The sequence below is a fragment of the Miniopterus schreibersii genome (assembly GCF_964146895.1).
Source record: "Miniopterus schreibersii genome assembly, chromosome: 2".
Lineage (NCBI taxonomy): Eukaryota > Metazoa > Chordata > Mammalia > Chiroptera > Miniopteridae > Miniopterus > Miniopterus schreibersii.
The window spans coordinates 171,679,729-171,697,356 of record NC_138102.1 but is presented as its reverse complement, the minus strand read 5'-3'; the positions used below and the strand labels follow the sequence as shown (position 1 = coordinate 171,697,356).

The 17,628-nt window shown below is 34.5% G+C and overlaps 1 protein-coding gene across 4 annotated transcripts in view; it reads right to left on the bottom strand.

Annotated features, from left to right (window-relative positions):
* Positions 1–621: 621 nt before the first annotated feature.
* Positions 622–17,628, bottom strand: part of TMPO (thymopoietin) — a 34,749-nt gene continuing 17,742 nt past the window's right edge. The window contains exons 4-9 of one of the 4 annotated variants that reach the window (XM_081124870.1): positions 12,580–12,677; positions 5,600–5,719; positions 5,405–5,500; positions 4,869–4,979; positions 3,535–3,623; positions 622–2,832 (exon numbers count right to left, since the gene is read on the bottom strand). In XM_081124870.1, coding sequence (XP_080980996.1) covers positions 2,547–2,832; positions 3,535–3,623; positions 4,869–4,979; positions 5,405–5,500; positions 5,600–5,719; positions 12,580–12,677 — 800 coding nt within the window. In that variant the 3' untranslated portion in view covers positions 622–2,546. Of the gene's footprint in view, positions 2,833–3,534; positions 3,624–4,868; positions 4,980–5,404; positions 5,501–5,599; positions 5,720–12,579; positions 12,678–14,128; positions 16,849–17,628 lie in introns of those variants that run through there. The other 3 variants (XM_081124871.1, XM_081124872.1, XM_081124869.1) reach the window with 3 other exon arrangements.

The window sequence follows — 17,628 nt, the reverse complement described above, 5'->3', positions numbered from 1 at the left end:
AGAAAATTCTATTTCATATGATTATCATGAGGATTAAGCAAGTCAATACATATCAAGTGCATAGAACAGTATTATTAGCACATGTAAGCATGCAAAAAAGCACACTTTATTATTTTAAACCTTTGATGCTATTTTCTTTGTAATTATAGTGTATACATTACTGTGAGAATCATTTAAAAATCACCTCTGGGGAACACACGAGTGGTGAACAAATAAAGGCACTTTGATCCTTGTGACACAGCTCCATGATAAATATACCACAGCACCTTTGCTTCGTCTCAAACCAAGACTAACAGGCACGAGTGCCACAGAAAAGCACTAAGACAGTAAAGCTGGAGAAGGGGTGGGAGAAGATGAATGAAAAGAAGTGGTTACCACACTGTAGAGAGTGGGAGAGGTGCCTCTAAGTTCCCTACGTCATTCTCCAAGTCCATCGAATGGCTCTCCGTTACTACCTACGAACAAACAAGGGCCTGATGACCACAGTCACGAGAAGCAAAACATAAAGGAGTTGACTGAAAATGAGAACTAAAACTCAACAATCATAAATATCACATAAGAAATGTTATCAGGACATCTTAGTTTGTGCTATCTAAAAATCATTTATTGCAATGACAAAACTAGAGGTTAACTACTTTTTTATTGTTGAATCATATTGTAAACTCTACATCTACAGTTTAATCAGGAAGAAATGCTTTGCATTTACATCAAGGACACATTAATTCTAGTGGAATAAAACAGACACAGACAAAAGACCAAATACACATTGAAAAAAAAAAGAAAAAAAAAAGTTTTACCTGGTCCTACTTTTGCTATTTTGGACCATACCTTTCCTATTAGAAAATTGATCTTACATACATAGAAAGTCTGATTTATCATCCCACATTTTTAAACTTTGAATGCAGCTTCTCACAATTTCTCACTATAAACAAAAGATTGAAAACAAAATGGGAAAGTTTAAAAACAAAGAAAATGAGATTGCTATTACCTTACAGCAGAAAAGTTGAGTAAAATGTGCCCCCTGTGTGGCTCATCTCAAAGAAACACTTTTACTCAGAGGCAAGCATTTCTGACCTAGGAGTGTTTTGCACTCCCTCTGCAGTACCAGGCCTATAAACATTTCTGGTAAAATGCCAAGTGAAAAATGTCTACAAAATATCTACAAGCTAAATATCACAATAGGGCTAATTCAAATCAAAATTGTGTGCTGGTCTAAATATACACTTTCAGCTCTTTCCCTTTTTCAAAGTATCTTTTTATTTCAGATGATATTTTAAAATAACTTACAGTTTTAGTGTACTTTATGGTCAAAGACTGCAAAATTAGCAACTCAAATGAGTAAGTTTAAAATTTTTGTTTTACTTGATTCTATTGAAATTTCAATTAATTAACCAAGTTATACATGAGGTAAGTTTTAGCTAAAAAAATAAATCAACCACAAAGATAAAGTTAACCACTTCAAGAGTACACAAAAATCATAATGCCCACCTCATATTCAGAGTTCACAAATTCATATATTCACTGTGTATCCAAAGAAAGTTTATGTAATTTAAAAGCAAATACTTTCTGCACTTTAAAATCAAATTATGTTGGGAAATAGAGGGCAAAAACACTTGGCAAAATTTGTTTTTGGTAACAGAAGACAATGCAATAAGGAATCCAAATGAAGCTAAGACCAGTGTGTAAAGTTTCTAACTTCTAAACAGACACACACTTATTTATCTAAAAAATATTTTGGTAGCAAATTGGATTGACAATATTTTTAGCTGTAAATAAAAAGTACAGGTTTCCAATTATAGCCTTCTAGCTAGCTAAACAGCTTTAAAAAACAGGTATAGCCAGCTAACAGTTCTCTAAAACATGTACATATATGTTGCACTAAAAGATCCCTGCTAAAATTCAGCTGTATTTAAATGGGTCTTACTGAAGTAGGACATTCATGATACTAGAAATCTTTTAAAAAGTGAGTACAATAGGGCTACAATAATAGCATTACTATTAATAAAAGTCACAGAAGAGATTATTGCTGTACTTTTCCTCATAAACACCACTGAACTTTGTTGCTGTTACAAAAAGTACAACCCCAAGTTATTTTCTCTTACCGAATTTCATGTTTCACATATCTCTAAAGTTTTTATTCAGCAGAGAATAATTCTTAAATCTTTTCTGTAAGAATTCAAAGTATTTAAATGTGTAGCTTCACATTATACATTTTGCCCTTCTTGTTTCCCAAATACACAGAAACAATATACATTTTTCTCAAAAATGAAATAAGATGCCCACATTAAAAAAATAAAGCCTACAAAAAAGTTCGAGAGCTAAAAAAGGTTATTCATATGGCACAAAGTGATCTCCTACTAGTCCAAAGTCCAAAACATTTAAATGAAGTCCATTTATATATCTTTTTTGCTTTTCAATGGAATACTACATTTATTGAGGTGAAATCACATTATATTTAGCTCTTGCGTCAACAAGTGTACACAAATGTGTTTTTATATGATTATTAAAAATAGGAGACCAAGTTGAGTGTGCCAAAGAGATACCATTCAGTTGAGACTTTTGGAGTCACCAGGATAAAAACCAGAGAACGGATTTACTTGGTTGGTTTCCATAGCTTGATAGACCAAAAACAAAAAAATGGCCACAACAACAAACAGCAAAATTTTTATCCACATGGGAATGGAGCGTCCCTTTTTTGTCTTTTCAGGCTTGACATCTGCCAAAGGAATATACTTAGGAATATATTTAGATGAAAAAGATTCCTCCATTCTGAAATCACTGAATTCTAATGGCCGCCCCGCAGCCCCTTTGATTGGTCTGCGACAACTAGCACTGTTGGGAATAAAAGGAAAAACAGTAAGTTTTAAATAAAGTCATGAGTTACATAAAATTATAAAATGTCATTAGCACTCCTTATTCCAAACACATTCCTTGAGGTAACAACAGGTACTTGTCACATATAAACAGTGAGGTCAGTCAACCTATTTAAAACTTCTTTGATAAATATTCACTAAACTTGCCTTCTTAGAGGCTTTTCAAAGCTAATATATTTAGGAAATAAGAGAGAAGAAACACAGTAGTTTGGTTGTGATTCCTTCAGTCAGGAAATAATTCAACAGATATCTTTTCAATCAGAAAACAATTTCTCAGGGAAAACAATGATTTCTTCACTAGGTTTCAGTTTAGATTTAAAAATAGGAATTAAATAGTAAGTAAATGACTTATTTACAATCCTTCAGTTTAACAAAGTTAATTTTGAAACTGATTCAACTTTCCAGAAATACAAACTAGTGGCTTAGAGAAATTAAACTGCTGCAAACAAACAGTTTAATTCTGAGAAAACAGGCATAACTCTGTGAAGAATTAAAAATTAAAATTCCTGTTTATGTGTATTAAATGATGATGTATACCCTAAATTTATGCAATTTTATGTGTCCATTATACTTCAAAAAATGTGGGAATAAATAAGTGAATAAATAAAAATGCCCCAGTAGAATAGAATACACTAATACTTGTTTCAATGTATCTAAATACCTAATTCCTGTTGGTGTAGATGCTTCAAAGGGAAACATTTCCTTAAGAATATCCCTTTCTATTCTTCTTTCCTCTGTTTTTTCTCCCACCTAATAAGAAACAAACAAAGTTAAAAATTAGTGTAAATGTGCAATTAAAATATATTTTAAATAGAAGTTTCAGAGAAGAGAATGCACTTAAATCTCTCCTAGCTTTTAATGGCTATTTCTAAATTCATTATCATTTAAGTATCCACACATTTCCATGGCTCTCTTCAAATTTCTTCAAAATTAAGGTAAGTTAATGTGATAATTGGGGAAGAAAAAAAATCACGTCACATTAAAAACAAGTCAAAAAAACCCAAAAATTCAGTGCAGTTAATATGGCAGTATAAGTTCCCCCACTGGACGTCCCATGCTTTTCATTAAGAGTACATTGTTTCTTCCTCTATTAAAAATTTTGTAACAAGCCCGACTGGAGTGGCTCAATTGATTGAGTGCAGACCCATGTACCTAGAGGCTGGCCAGTTCGATTCTGGTCAGGGAACATGCCAGGGTTATGGACTCAATCCCCAGGAGGAGGACTGCAGGAGGCAGCCGATCGATGCCTCTCTCTCATCAATGTTTCTCTCCACCCCGCCTTCCTCTCTCTCTTCAAATAAAAACATTAAAAAAATATTTTGTAATAAAATGATCAAATATAGAAGGTATCAAATTTACATATATCTTTAATAAATTTTAGTATATTTTTATATATTAAATATTTGTATATTTTAGAACAGAGTAAATCTAATCTTCCTAACTTAAAAAACATAAAATACATACTTTTTAACAACCTGACTGTTTTGCTTGTTTACCTTTATGCCCCGATCAAAATAACCTTTGGTAAAAATTCATTGAAACTATAATGCATCATGCAGTTAGTACTTTAAAGCTTAATTATACAGGAGTTAATCAAATGAGGCATCATACGAAGTCACTTTAAAGTCCCATTATTTGACCTTTCAGTGAAAGATAGTATAGCCTCCATAACTGCCCAGTTACACTTTCAACTCTCATCCATAACAAAGAGAACATGCTATAAGCAGCACACGAATGAACCGCTCCCTTGAAAACTGGAGCTTAAGAGGCACAACACAGTAGCAGCAAGAAGGTAATATTAGCGTGTCACACTGCATTGGTTACTTTTCATTGTCACTAATAAAAGTATGTCTTTAAAATAATATATGCATATACACACACCCCCACACACACCCCACCCAATAAAGCTCTGCTCCCTCCCACTCCAAAAAACAAATATAAGTATTTCCTCTTTAAAAGATCAATGATAACATCGATCTAAATTTATTCATTTACTTCAGCTCTTGTCATTGGTTTCTTTGGTGTTCTTCTGGGTATGTCTGAGAATTCAGTGATTGGCAGAATAGGAGCTGCATGCTTGAAATTTCCAGTCACCCTATTGACAACCTGCCAAGATTCAAATTATTCAGACTCAGAATTATCCAAACATAACAAAGACATGTGAAAAAAAGAAAAAGATATTTTATTTCTGTAATATTTGAACTTTCCCTTAATAAAAATTTAGGCAAAAGGACCCAGAAATGAACATATTCAGTGGTTCTCATATGTGAAGCCTTATCATGCTTTAAATATTTTAGCAAAAAAGTACCCTTATACTACTTTGAATTCTTGCACAATGAATTAAATTTATATATATAAATCTGCTATATCGAAAAAATCTAAAATCCAGAATTATGTGGGGAAATAAGTTTAACATATAATGTTTTAAAACATGTAAGTTGAAGATTTGCCAAAATTTACCACCTCCCCAATTCTAATTAAAGGGTAATTTACAAAGAATACCACTTGTATAGTTTATGAAACATATTTACTAAGGTTTCGTTGCTTGAAGCCATTATAGTTTCAGCTATGGGAGTACTCTCTGAAATTATTGCACCATCTATACGAAAATGTTCTGAAGTATCCACCTGTTAGTTTGAAAACAAAACAAAAACAATAAATATAAAATAATCACTAAAACCCTACCAATCTGAAAACCCAATTCTAAGCAATAAGCCTTGCATCACCCTTTTCCTCGGAGTTCTTCTTGACCCTCTTGTGGATTCCCTAGTTAATGCCTGCAGAGGTCCGCCTTTTGAAGATCCACTTGTCCAGTCAGTCTCAGATATTCCAGCTTGAGAATAGCTCTAATCAAGCATTGACACATTAAGAAGTCAGATTCTAACATCAAACACCTTAACAATGGCAGTCTCAGTTATTCCAGCTTGAGAATAGCTCTAATCAAGCATTGACACATTAAGAAGTCAGATTCTAACATCAAACACCTTAACAATGGCAGTCTCAGTTATTCCAGCTTGAGAATAGCTCTAATCAAGCATTGACACATTAAGAAGTCATATTCTAACATCAAACACCTTAACAATGGCTATATTAGCACACTGAGAAGCCATGACATCTCCAAATGCCAGCATTTGCAAACAATGCTATGCCCTCAATATATTTCTATATGAATTGATTGAACTGATATGTAGGTATCAGAAAACAAGTACTTAACATATGGTAAAAATATGCCCAGAATCCAACTATAGAAACTCACAAATTATAATAGAAATGAAGGGAGAAAAAGTGCATCAATTCATCACTGACTCCTCCTGTGACTGCTGTGTGCTACTTGACTCTACTATTGCAGCTGCAGCTGTCTAAACAACGAGCAGGCTGAGGCTGAGCATGACTGACTTTCTTTGACTTATAAGAAAGTTATCTGCTACAAGTCAATTTCCTTTTAAAATAAAATACAAATTTTATAATTGTTAAACATTCTTTTCGTGTGGTTAGGATTATTAAATAGAATCAGTTTAAATTATAATCCATGCACAGCTATCTAAACTTAAAAATTCCCAGGTGTCACACACTTCTAAGACATTAAAATTGAACAACAAAAACCTGGTGTCACCTCTCGTGAACATGCATGCCTCCAGTGTCACTGCCGAACTTCACAAAGTGCTACCCGCTCCTCACTACAGAAAGGTAACAGTGATAGACCACTGTTACCTTCCAGTCCTCGAGTCGTTTCTCCCTGGAAAGCTGAGTAATTTTCCCTCATTTAAAAATAAGTTACCAGTTCTTATAAAATAGCTTGAAAGTCATTAGACTAGTGCTTCTCAAACTGTAATGTTTATCAACCAACTGGAGCTTTTGTTAAAATGCAGATTCTGATGCAGTGGCTCTGGGGTGGGGCCTGAGATTTTGCACCCCAAGTAGCAAATTACTCAACTTTGAAGCCACTATTACCAGATGATACTTTTAAATTCTTTTAACTAGAAAAGAGCCATCTACGATTAGTATTATATTGGAGTGCACTCATACTGTTACTTTTGCTTTCAAGCTAATATTTTATCTAGATAAAGGATTTTTTTTATATCTGAATCAGTGTCTATTAATTTTAAAGACGAATACATTTTACTCTTATCCTGGGACAAGAGTGGTCACCCAGTAAGTGTGCTTATTTGGCTGGAAGTATTAGTACCAAACCCCACAAGGTACAGACACAGTCTCAGAGGACTGATTTTGTAGTTTCCCTTTGACTCACAATCTGAACCTCTGAGTCCTTTTTCTGCTATCAATTAGAAAATTTTTGTTGAATGCAAACTTAATGTTAAAAGACGAATCTGTGAACAAATTACATATACATATAATAAATGCTTATTAATAGTTAAGTTCCTGATTATTTGAATAGAAGAAAACAATAGTTTTAATCTCAATTCTTGTGGCACAGTATCATCTGGGGAGCTTTTTAAAAAAATATCAAATGCTTCCAACCCCGCCTTAGACCAATCAAGTCAGAATCTAGAAGGGCCTGTGCATAGTAAATTTTTATACCTCCTGGGGAGATTCTACTGTGCAGCCAGAGTTGAGAACAAATCGTTTAAAATAAAATGATATAACTGATCTATGATGCATCCCATTGCTTCCTCTTTAACAATCAACTGCTCAATGCCAATAAAAATAATTAGAAGTATTTTAAAATATTCTAGTTTAAAATAGTCTATCTGGTATTATCAATGTATACTCAGTATTTTAAAACTCTAAAAATTTAAAACTACACTGCTTAAAAGGTCTAATCAAGTTACCATTTATGCAACTGATACAATGTAAGACCAGACATTTTACCTAGGTCCATGAAGGTAGCGGGTCAGGGAGACAATGTCTTTTTCCTTAAAATTAGTTGTCTACCAAATTCCAGGACTTTCCATGTTATGTTTTATTTTGAATAAATAACTGAAATAATCCCTTCATCAAAAATTTTTTTATCAAACATCTATTAAAACTGTTATGGTTAATAGAAAAAGGCCAAGTACCATTTCACGATTATTTTCTTCTGTGGAAGGAAACATAAGAAACTCGTTGGTTACCTGTGGGAATAGCTGGGAACGAGTGGGGCGGACACGTTTCCCTAAAAGTTATTTATACTTTCCTTTGTTCAAGTTATTAAATTCTTTGGTTGAGGACTACCCACCAATTTTATTTTTGACCATTATTATCTGATTTAAAATTAATCTTCACTGCCCGGCCGGGCGTGGCTTGGCGGTTGAGCGTCAACCTAGGATCCTGGCAATCAGGGTTCGATTCCCAGTCAGGGCACATGCCCAGTTGCGGGCTCGACCAATGACCCTCTCATCATTGATGTTTCTATCTCTCTCTCTCCCTCTCCTTTCCTCTCTCTGAAATCAATAAAGATATATTTTTAAAAAAAAGAAAAAAAATTAATCTTCACAGAAAACTAACTGACAACCCTTCATACAACCAGAAAAGATATTCTGAAATTAAAAAGAATTTTTTTCTACCAGAATCCACTATAAGTGACGTCAGGAAGAAAACAGAATTAAAAACTTATAAGATTATAATTCAATATTATAACTACTCAGGAATATGACTAAGTAATTACTGATTGAAAAGAAGCTCACTGCTATGTAAAATTAGTAGTTAATGGGATTGCTATACGCTCTGTGGCCAAAACAAGAATTGCAATGTCATCTATTTTCAGCAAGATATTCTATAAAACTCCTGAATTTATCATAAAGTCAACAGGGGGAAGAAACAAAAACCTTCTCACAGGGCCATTCAATAAGCTATCAGGTAAAAAGTTATTCAGAAAACTTAGGCAGTTGAGGCACATGATGATGAGGAAGCTGGGTTATTAAAGGGGCTAAAAATCCCAGTGAGTAAAATACAAGCTATAAACAAAAAATTTACATAAAACTAGATTATAAAAAGAAACAATCAGGTTAATTAAAAGCCACCTTACTCTAAAGGACTAACGATTTAGGTAAAATATGACCAATATGGTTATTTATATTAACTTTTTGAAAAAGCAGCATCATATTTCTGCAGAAGAAATAGGCACTCATATATTGCTGGTAGGAATGCAGAATGCTTCAAACTATTATGCAAGGGAATTTGGTAACATCTAGAGAAATCACCCAGCAATTTCACTTCTAGATTCCCAGAAGATAAACTGGCTAAAATATTAAATGATACATGGAAAAGGCTACTCATTGGTTCATCTTTGCATTATTCAAAATAGCATATAAACAAAAACAATCCGAATACCCACCAAAAGAAGAGTAGCTAAATAAATTACAGCACAACCATAAAATGCAGTACCATGCAGTGCTACAAAGCAATGAGGAAGATGGCTATACTATATTCTGATATGGGGTGATCTCTGAAGATGTGTGTTTAGATGAAAACAGAAAGACAGAAATGTACAAAATAGGCTGTAAAGTAAGTAGGTGAGCATAAATAATATAAACCAAAACTTAGTAAAAATGATTACCTATTGATGGAAGGAACAAAGATAGAAGCCAGAAATAAAACCACATGTGTTCTCAATAATTAAAAATATATATGAAAGAAAATTAAAACACATTGAAGTCAGATAGGCCTGCATTCATTAATTTGATGAATTCATAATTTATTTTCTTTCTAAAAGATAAGTACTCCTACCTCTACCAGCTGTGAAGTCCTAGAAGAATGACAACACAGTAGGAATGAACACCTTAGATTCCAGATTGTAGGTAGCCTCCAAATTAATATTTTCTATTAAAAGTTTTAGGGTTCTTTAGAAAAATGGCTGATATGGTAAGAGGCAGGAAATATATATGAGCATGGGTCATCTTACTGTGGCAGAAAACAAGAAACTATCAAAGACCAACAAGATCAATAAAGGGAAACAGGAACCAGCTCAGTAATTCCCAATGGCTAAAGATGGCACAATTTGAACATGAAAGAGGAATGACTGCAATTGATCATAAAATATATAAAAACCATACTATTGCCTGGCTGGTGTGGCTCAGTTGGTTCAGAGTTATCCCATGCACCAGGAAGTCACCAGTTCAACTCTGGGCACATGTTGGGGGTTCCGGGCTCAATCCTCAGCAGGGACATGCAGGAGGCAGCTGATTGATGTTTTTCCCTCTCTCCCCCTCCATCTCAAATCAATAAAAATATATCTTTTTTTTTAAAAAAAGAAAAACCCCCACAATATTAAAAGACGTTTATTGATCACCTTTTAAAGTGATTACAGCACTGCCCGGCCAGGCGTGGCTTAGCAGTTGAGCATTGACCTAGGATCCAGGAGATCGGGGTTCGATTCCCGGTCAGGGCACATGCCTGGGTTGCAGGCTAGGCAGCCGATCAATGACTCTCTCATCATTGATGTTTTTCTCTCTCTCTCTCTCCCCCTCTTTTCCTCCCTCTGAAATCAATAAAGATATGTTTTAAAAAGATAAAAATTTAAAAAAAAAATAAAGTGATTACAGCACTTTGATTTGAAAAGTAGAAAAGGTAACAAGAAGCAAGCGTTTATTCTGGCTCTTCTATATGAATTTCATTTCAAGGTAACTAAGCAGTTTATCAGGGAAAAAAGTTCTTTATAAAGAAATTCCAATTATAGTAGTAAAGGAATGAGAGAAATCATCATTTTACAACTTCAAATGAAATAATGGTTCTGGGTAATAATAAGTGGCTGTCAAAACCATTAAATGAAAGAGTGATACGGAACTTTAAAATGGATGGATTAGGCTTTCAACAGTTGAACCCATTTTAGCACAACCAAAGGACATTATGTGAAATGATGCAGTGTGAAGGCCACAACACCATGTATGAAATGTTCTTGTCAAAGAAACTGAACCTGAATCTAACCAACCCTATGTGCTGTCCAATATGGTAGTCACTAGCCACATGTGGCAATTTAATTCCAAATATCCAATACCCACATGTGGCTCGGGACAGCAAATAAAAAACATTTCGGTCATCACAGAAAGGTCTACCGCACTGCCCTACTATAAGTCTAAACTCCCAGGCTACGGGAAATAGAAGGGTATAGAAGAACAAACTAAATGACACTTGAAGAAGCCAAATCCAGAGTGTGGGAAATTCTGTATTGCAAACCAACCTGGTTCTTCACCAAATAAATGGAGGGAGTGGGGACAGTTATAGAGGAAACAGCTAAAATTTGAGAAAACAAAAAACAAATATATGGAGTTTGTTTGGATCCTGATTTGAATAATTTAATCACAAGAGACATTTTTGAAACTGAAGGAGTTTAAACACAGATCAGGTATGAAAAGCAATTTTATTAAGATGATAATGGCATTGCGTATGTGTATAAAAACAGCTTCTATCTTTTAGAGATATATACCAAAATTTTAATGTGTGAAAAGACATGTCAGAAATTTACTTTCATGTACTCCAGTGAAAAGCAAAACAACAAAACCAAAGAATTAAGAAAGCTAGAGTATGGGTGACAATGAAATAAAACTGGTAAGATGTTGACAACTGTTGAAACTCTTCCCTCCACTCTTTTACGTTTTAAATTTTGTATATAAGGCCACTGTCTAATTCTACCTGTCGTCTCCTAAATCTACTCTCCTTTGACTATTTATCCTGTCCCTCAGTTTAGCTTCCCTAATTGAAACAATTACCCTTTAAACTATCTTTAATATCATCCTTCCTCCCTCCTTTTAACCTGTTATCTAACCTGTCTTGCATTCTTGCTAGCTCTATACCATCCTGCCTTCGTATTCTAGGTCAAAATTCTCCCTGCTTGTCTATTACAGTGTCCTTCACCATTTTCCTAGTTTCTGCACTAACCGTATCTTGCCTCACCCACAATAAAAAAGGTAAATTTTCATCTAGAACAAGGATAGAAAACAGTGTAATCTAAGGACCAGAAAAACTTCAGAGTTGAGGGAAAAGTCACAGAAGGTTAAGACAGGCAAAAGTAAAGTCCCAAATCTGGAGACAAAGACACAAATATAAAACCATTCCTCTGCCCTTTAACGAAATTATATCAGACTTGCTTAGGCATTTCCACCTTTTAAAATATTTCTCTTAGACAAATACAATATAATTTCACTTATAGGTGGAATCTAAAAAACATACAAACAAAACAGAAACAGACACAGAGAACAAACAGATGGTTGCCAGATGAGAGGGGGCTGGATGAAAGAGGTGAAGGGATTAAGTAGTACAAATTGCTAGTTACAAAACAGTCATGGGGATGTAAAGTACAGCACAGGGAATTGTAGTAAATAATGTTGCAGTAACTATGCATGGTGCCAGGTGGATACTAGACTTTTTGAGAGGATCACTTTGTAAAGTACATAAATATCTAACCACTATGCTATACATGTGAAACTAATATTGAATGTCAACTGTAATTGAAAAATAAAAATTAAAAAAGATATAAAAACCAAAATACCCCTCAAAAGCAGTATGACTGGCTTTGAACCATGCTTAGCACAGACTCAAACACAAATGAGACACTTATTAAACACTTGCTTTTGCAGTAAACACAGGCTACACTACAGACAACACAAAATTTAGATTTCTGATGCCATTTAATGAACAATGGATGAACAGTATTTAGTGTGCTGAAATCTGGATGTCAACTATTAACCAAAGGCTAGAACACAGGCAAATAAATTAGTGTTGCCTGGAGGTTGCTTAGACATGAATACAGCGACCATAAAACTAAAGATACCTGATTGTGCTCAACTCTTCTTTGCTTGAGTGTTACTGGAGTCTTTGCTCTGCCCTTTAGTGGTTCTCTCTTCTCAAGCTTGAGCTCTATTTTAGAGTCTGGAAATAACATTGGAGAAACCATTACTTTTTGAAACATAAACTACAACCATGTTAACATCAGTTTGGAACGCTGGCTTTAGGTACATTAATATGTAAAACAAGTTGTCTACTGGTATTACCTCAACAGACCAAAACAGTTTAACTGCAGTTATGTCTTTAAATAATTTTCCTTTCCATTCTTATTTTATTCCATTTCTGTTTGTCTCCCTCACTCCTTAATCTGATCACAACTTCCTATTCTCTTTCCCTTTTTCTGGGACTAAGAGCCTGAAACAAAGTGAATTCAAACTGCACCCATGGAGGCTTTTCACTAAAAACAATTTAGATTTGGGAAAAGAACATTAGAATGAAAAAACACCCGAATGGTACTAGGCTTCTAATGACAGGAAATGCAATGATGTATTTAATACGTAAGTGCAGTTAAAGTCTCTCCTACGTTCTTTGTTTGATGTGCTTATAAAAAGAACTAAGTACAATTGAGGAAGTAAGGAGGAATCTTGTTGGTAAAAAAGTACAGCCAATCACAGGCCACTTCTCTTCCTCCTCCCCGTAATACAAAGATAACATTTCTTTGGAGAGTAGTGCATATGTATTACTTAGCATACCACCATTATAGTTATTAACATAATAACTCAAGTAATATGTATGTCATTTTATAGGCTTCAGTATTCCATTCCCCTAGTCTTCATTAGAGCACCATTTGGAAAGCTGGATTTATTAAATGACTGATATAAATTTTAGTTAACGTCCACATTTTGTGGTCATTTATCATCACATAGCAAAATGTCAGTTACTTCTAAAACCTGTTACCAAAACCTTTACTTTCTTACCAGAGAAGAAATGGAGTAATTCTTAAAAGCTTAGTTTTGCATGAACTCAATTCAGTTGTACTAAAAAGTAATCAAGATAGCCATGTGTCTTGCTATCTATTCTAGCCCTAGTCAGTCCAGCGTCTACCTGCAAGTTTCCCCCAAATAAAGTGACTTTTATTTGTGGCATGACAGTTCAAACAGTTCGATCTTTATTTAGGATTTAATCAACTCTGTCCCCCACCCTCCCAAAGCTCCTATTAATAAATCTATCACATATATGTATATTTGGGACAATCCTTAGCATTATAAAATCTTAAGCTTTGTTAACACAGGTTCTAAGAATTAGAAAGCATACAAAGAACCCAATAGTTGAGCAGGAACTGATTTAAATAAATAAGGTATCTGGTTACAGATTAATCCCTCTTACAAATTTTAAATTCCAAAAGCCAATAAAAACATGGTTCTCAAACAGAATAAAACAACTACATTTAGAATATTTTCAACTATACCCTAGTAATGTCAAGTGAGTTTCAATGATGAAATGATAAAAGGATGTTCATCCACAAATATCTAACTTATTTTAACTCCAAGAATTAAACACACATACAACATGTTGCTGGAGACCACACAAAACTGTTCAAATTTAACAACTTTATTGAATTTGCAGAAGCATTCTACAGTAATACATTTTTAAAGTCACATAGCACTTAGGTACATGTATACATGTACATTTCAGAAGACAAATGACAAATAAAATTACTCCCAGAAAGCTGCAAAGATGGACATGTATAGTCTAGGAATATAGCTACGAGTACCCAAGTATAAGTATTTTGCTTATACTTACTACTACTATTTCCATAAAAATACAAGCAAATTCGATTATCAAATGCCTCTACAGTTAGACTCTCTCATCTTACAATCATAGAAATGAAAACACAAGATAATGTTGTTTTATATAAACACAAAGACACTGGGGTACAGTATGATTTCTTATGACTTAAACACCCCAACTAACTTAAATTTGCTTTTAGAATTTAGATTAAACCTATGAACTACAACATAGCTTGAAAGTGTTACTTTAAAATCCCCATCTTTCCAGTATCTAGTTCATCTAATAAAATACAGTGATAGTAAGAATGCACTATTCTAGAGTATTATGGTCAAGAGCAGTATTTCTCAAAGTGTGGTCCACGAACTATTTGCCACCAGTCCATGAAGAAATGAGGCACTTACAATAGAATGTAGGTGAGCACACCGTTTTCTCTACCAATAAAATTTTACCAAAACAATAAACCCCGTCATTGATCTAAAGTGTCTCTAGATTCGAATTCTGGTGCGTGCTTGTCTGTGGATCAGTAACAGTTTGACGACTGGCACGCTAAGTTGCAATCATCTAGAATATTATGAATGATACTGTAGACATAAGTAAAAAACAAACAAAAGTGAGAAAATAAAAGAAAAAATGTAGACAAGTTATAGAAAATAAAAAGGTATTAAGACCAGTGAAGACTCTGCTTATATTCTAGTTAACAGAATTTTCTTAGTTTTGAAGAGTTGTAAAATCTTAGGTAAAACAGGAGTGAACAATTTGAGATAAAACTGTGATCTACAAGGCTTTAAATTGTATCAGGCTTTATCTGTGCAACGTTTTAAAAAAGACAGTTCTATGTAGGCAATTACTTTAAAACTATAATTTGATGGGTAGAAGCTTGACACTTAGAAATTAGTCCCATATGGAAACTAAAATGACCTTAAATTTTTTTTTGGTTTAAAAGTACTTAAAATTTCTAGAAAATCTGCTGGGTTCCCGATGTCAAAGATAAGATGGGTGCCTTTATTTTACCTTTATTAGTGTTTATTTCCACGCTTTTTAACTACTTTGTGTACTTCTCCTCCAAATAATGTTCCACCTTTAAAGGGAGTAACAGCCAGCTTATTCTTAGAAGCTGGATTAATTCTGCAATCCTTTAGCCAGAGATAACGGCGACCTAACGTGGAAGATCCCATGGTATGGGCAGCCATCCTTACTTCATCAAATGCAGCTTCACAAAGAAATGAGGCTGAATCATATGTTTTGCTTAGAATCCCAAGTGCCTGGTGGATATGACTAGGATCCGAGCTAAGAATTTGTGCAGCCTGACTAATGTCAGCCTGCATAGCCCTAACTACAAAGGCAGTATGGGTTGCAATCTGCAATGCTGATGCTGCAGCTTCATATGTTCTACAAAGTGCTAAGTCCAACTGTTTATCAGTTGAAGCTATCTGAATACCTGCTGGTGGAGTGGCTTCAGAAATTAACCCCAGGATTTCATCATCTACTTTTGGAACTGATAGTATCTGTGTTGCCTCTTTGGAAGAAATTGGATACTTGCATGCCAATGAAGGCAGCTGCCTGTCAACTTGCTGCCACTCCTCTTCAATTACTTTTAAAATAGATTCATGGAAAGGAAAAGATAGTTCTGGGGCATCTACTTTATCATGCTGTGATTGCTTAGGCATCTCTATGCCTAAGGTAGCAAGTGCGTGAGAGACAACAGTCTTGGCAAATGAAGACATCAGCTCAGACCCACGTATATTCTGAAATGCCACAGAGGAACCTGAATCCTTTCCCTCTCCTGACTTTTTACTGAGTCTAGGCAATTTTTGTGGAGGAGACAGGGAATCAGTTTCTTGAAACTTAGATACATCAATTCTCTTCCATATGTTTTCTACATCCAGTGAGGGTGTAGTGTTAGAAGTCCCAGGCAAACTACCTACCCCACTCTGGACCAACAGAGAATTGACATAATCTCTGATTGCCTGAGCAAGGGGTGGAGAAATTACTTGTGATCTCTCAGACTCTTCTAGTGTTTTCCTTTCACTGGAGAGAATCGACTGACTTGAACCATGGGACCTCTCAGTACATAATGGTTGAATTCCACTTTTCTCTCCACAGTAAATATTGTCTACTAAGTTTTTATAGCAAGTAGTGGTGGTTTCTTTAATCAGTGAAGGAGAAGCTGCAGCAGAGACCAACATGGCAGCGAGTTCATGCTGAGAAGATGTCGAAGAACTTTTCTCTAAATATCTATCATGGCTAGAACTGGAGGAAATAAACAAATTCCTTCCAGAGGCTAACTTCTGCAACTGTTCCCTGCCAGGCAAGGTTGTGGCAATAAAAGGCTCCCTAGGTGGGTCTCCCTTAGAAGTATGTACTTTCTTAGCTGCCTGTAGTTCAGTCCTGCCCAAAGGAGGACGGGGGGAGATTTCAGGAAAAGAAATACCCTGAAAAAATCCACCAGAGGGAGTAGTTGGAAGTTCAGAAAAAGGAACAAAATCCCTAGTGGACTTCACTTTCTTGTGTTCTTTCTTCTTTCCTGTAGAGGCAAAAGAGGCAGGAAGTTTAAGCATTACTTATGTTTAAGCTGATTTTATTCTTTGCCTCCTTGCTAACATAGTGCTGTTGAAGGAAAAGGCTCTATTTTTTCATATTCTGAACAACCAATTTGACAGACTATGCCCTGGCAGGCAATGTTTATGGAAGTATAAGCAATTTGGGGAAAATTAACTAATCATGAATAAAAAAACATCATAAAAATGAATTAAACATATACAATATCAACTTGTTCTTGTAATAAATTTTAAAAGGTCATTTATTTCTTATACTATTTTATAAATTTCTAAATATCATGGTCAAATTTTCTTAAAATAGTCTACTAAAATATGTCAAAATATTTGTTCTAAAGTTGCCATGAAATCAGATTATCTAGCAAAAACTAAATTTAAATGTCTATCAACAGAGAACAGAGAAAACATGCCACATGTAAATACTAGTTACATATTAATTACAAGGAATAAAACAAACATGTAATAAATCAATGAGATCTTGGTAATATAACAGAATAAAGAAAAGTGACAGAATTTAGCAAGATATTGTTTACATAGATCCTTTAAAGTATAAAATACCAGGTATTAGATAGATGGCTATAAAAAAGTATTTTAAAATGGGCTGGAAAGATAAGCATCAAATTAATGATTGTGGTTGCTTCTATGGAAATGATACTCGGAAAGGGGTAGCTGGGGAAACTGTCTACTTGTAATACTTTATTCTCTTTAAAAAATGAGATTTGAAGCAAAAATGACACAGATACTTTGGT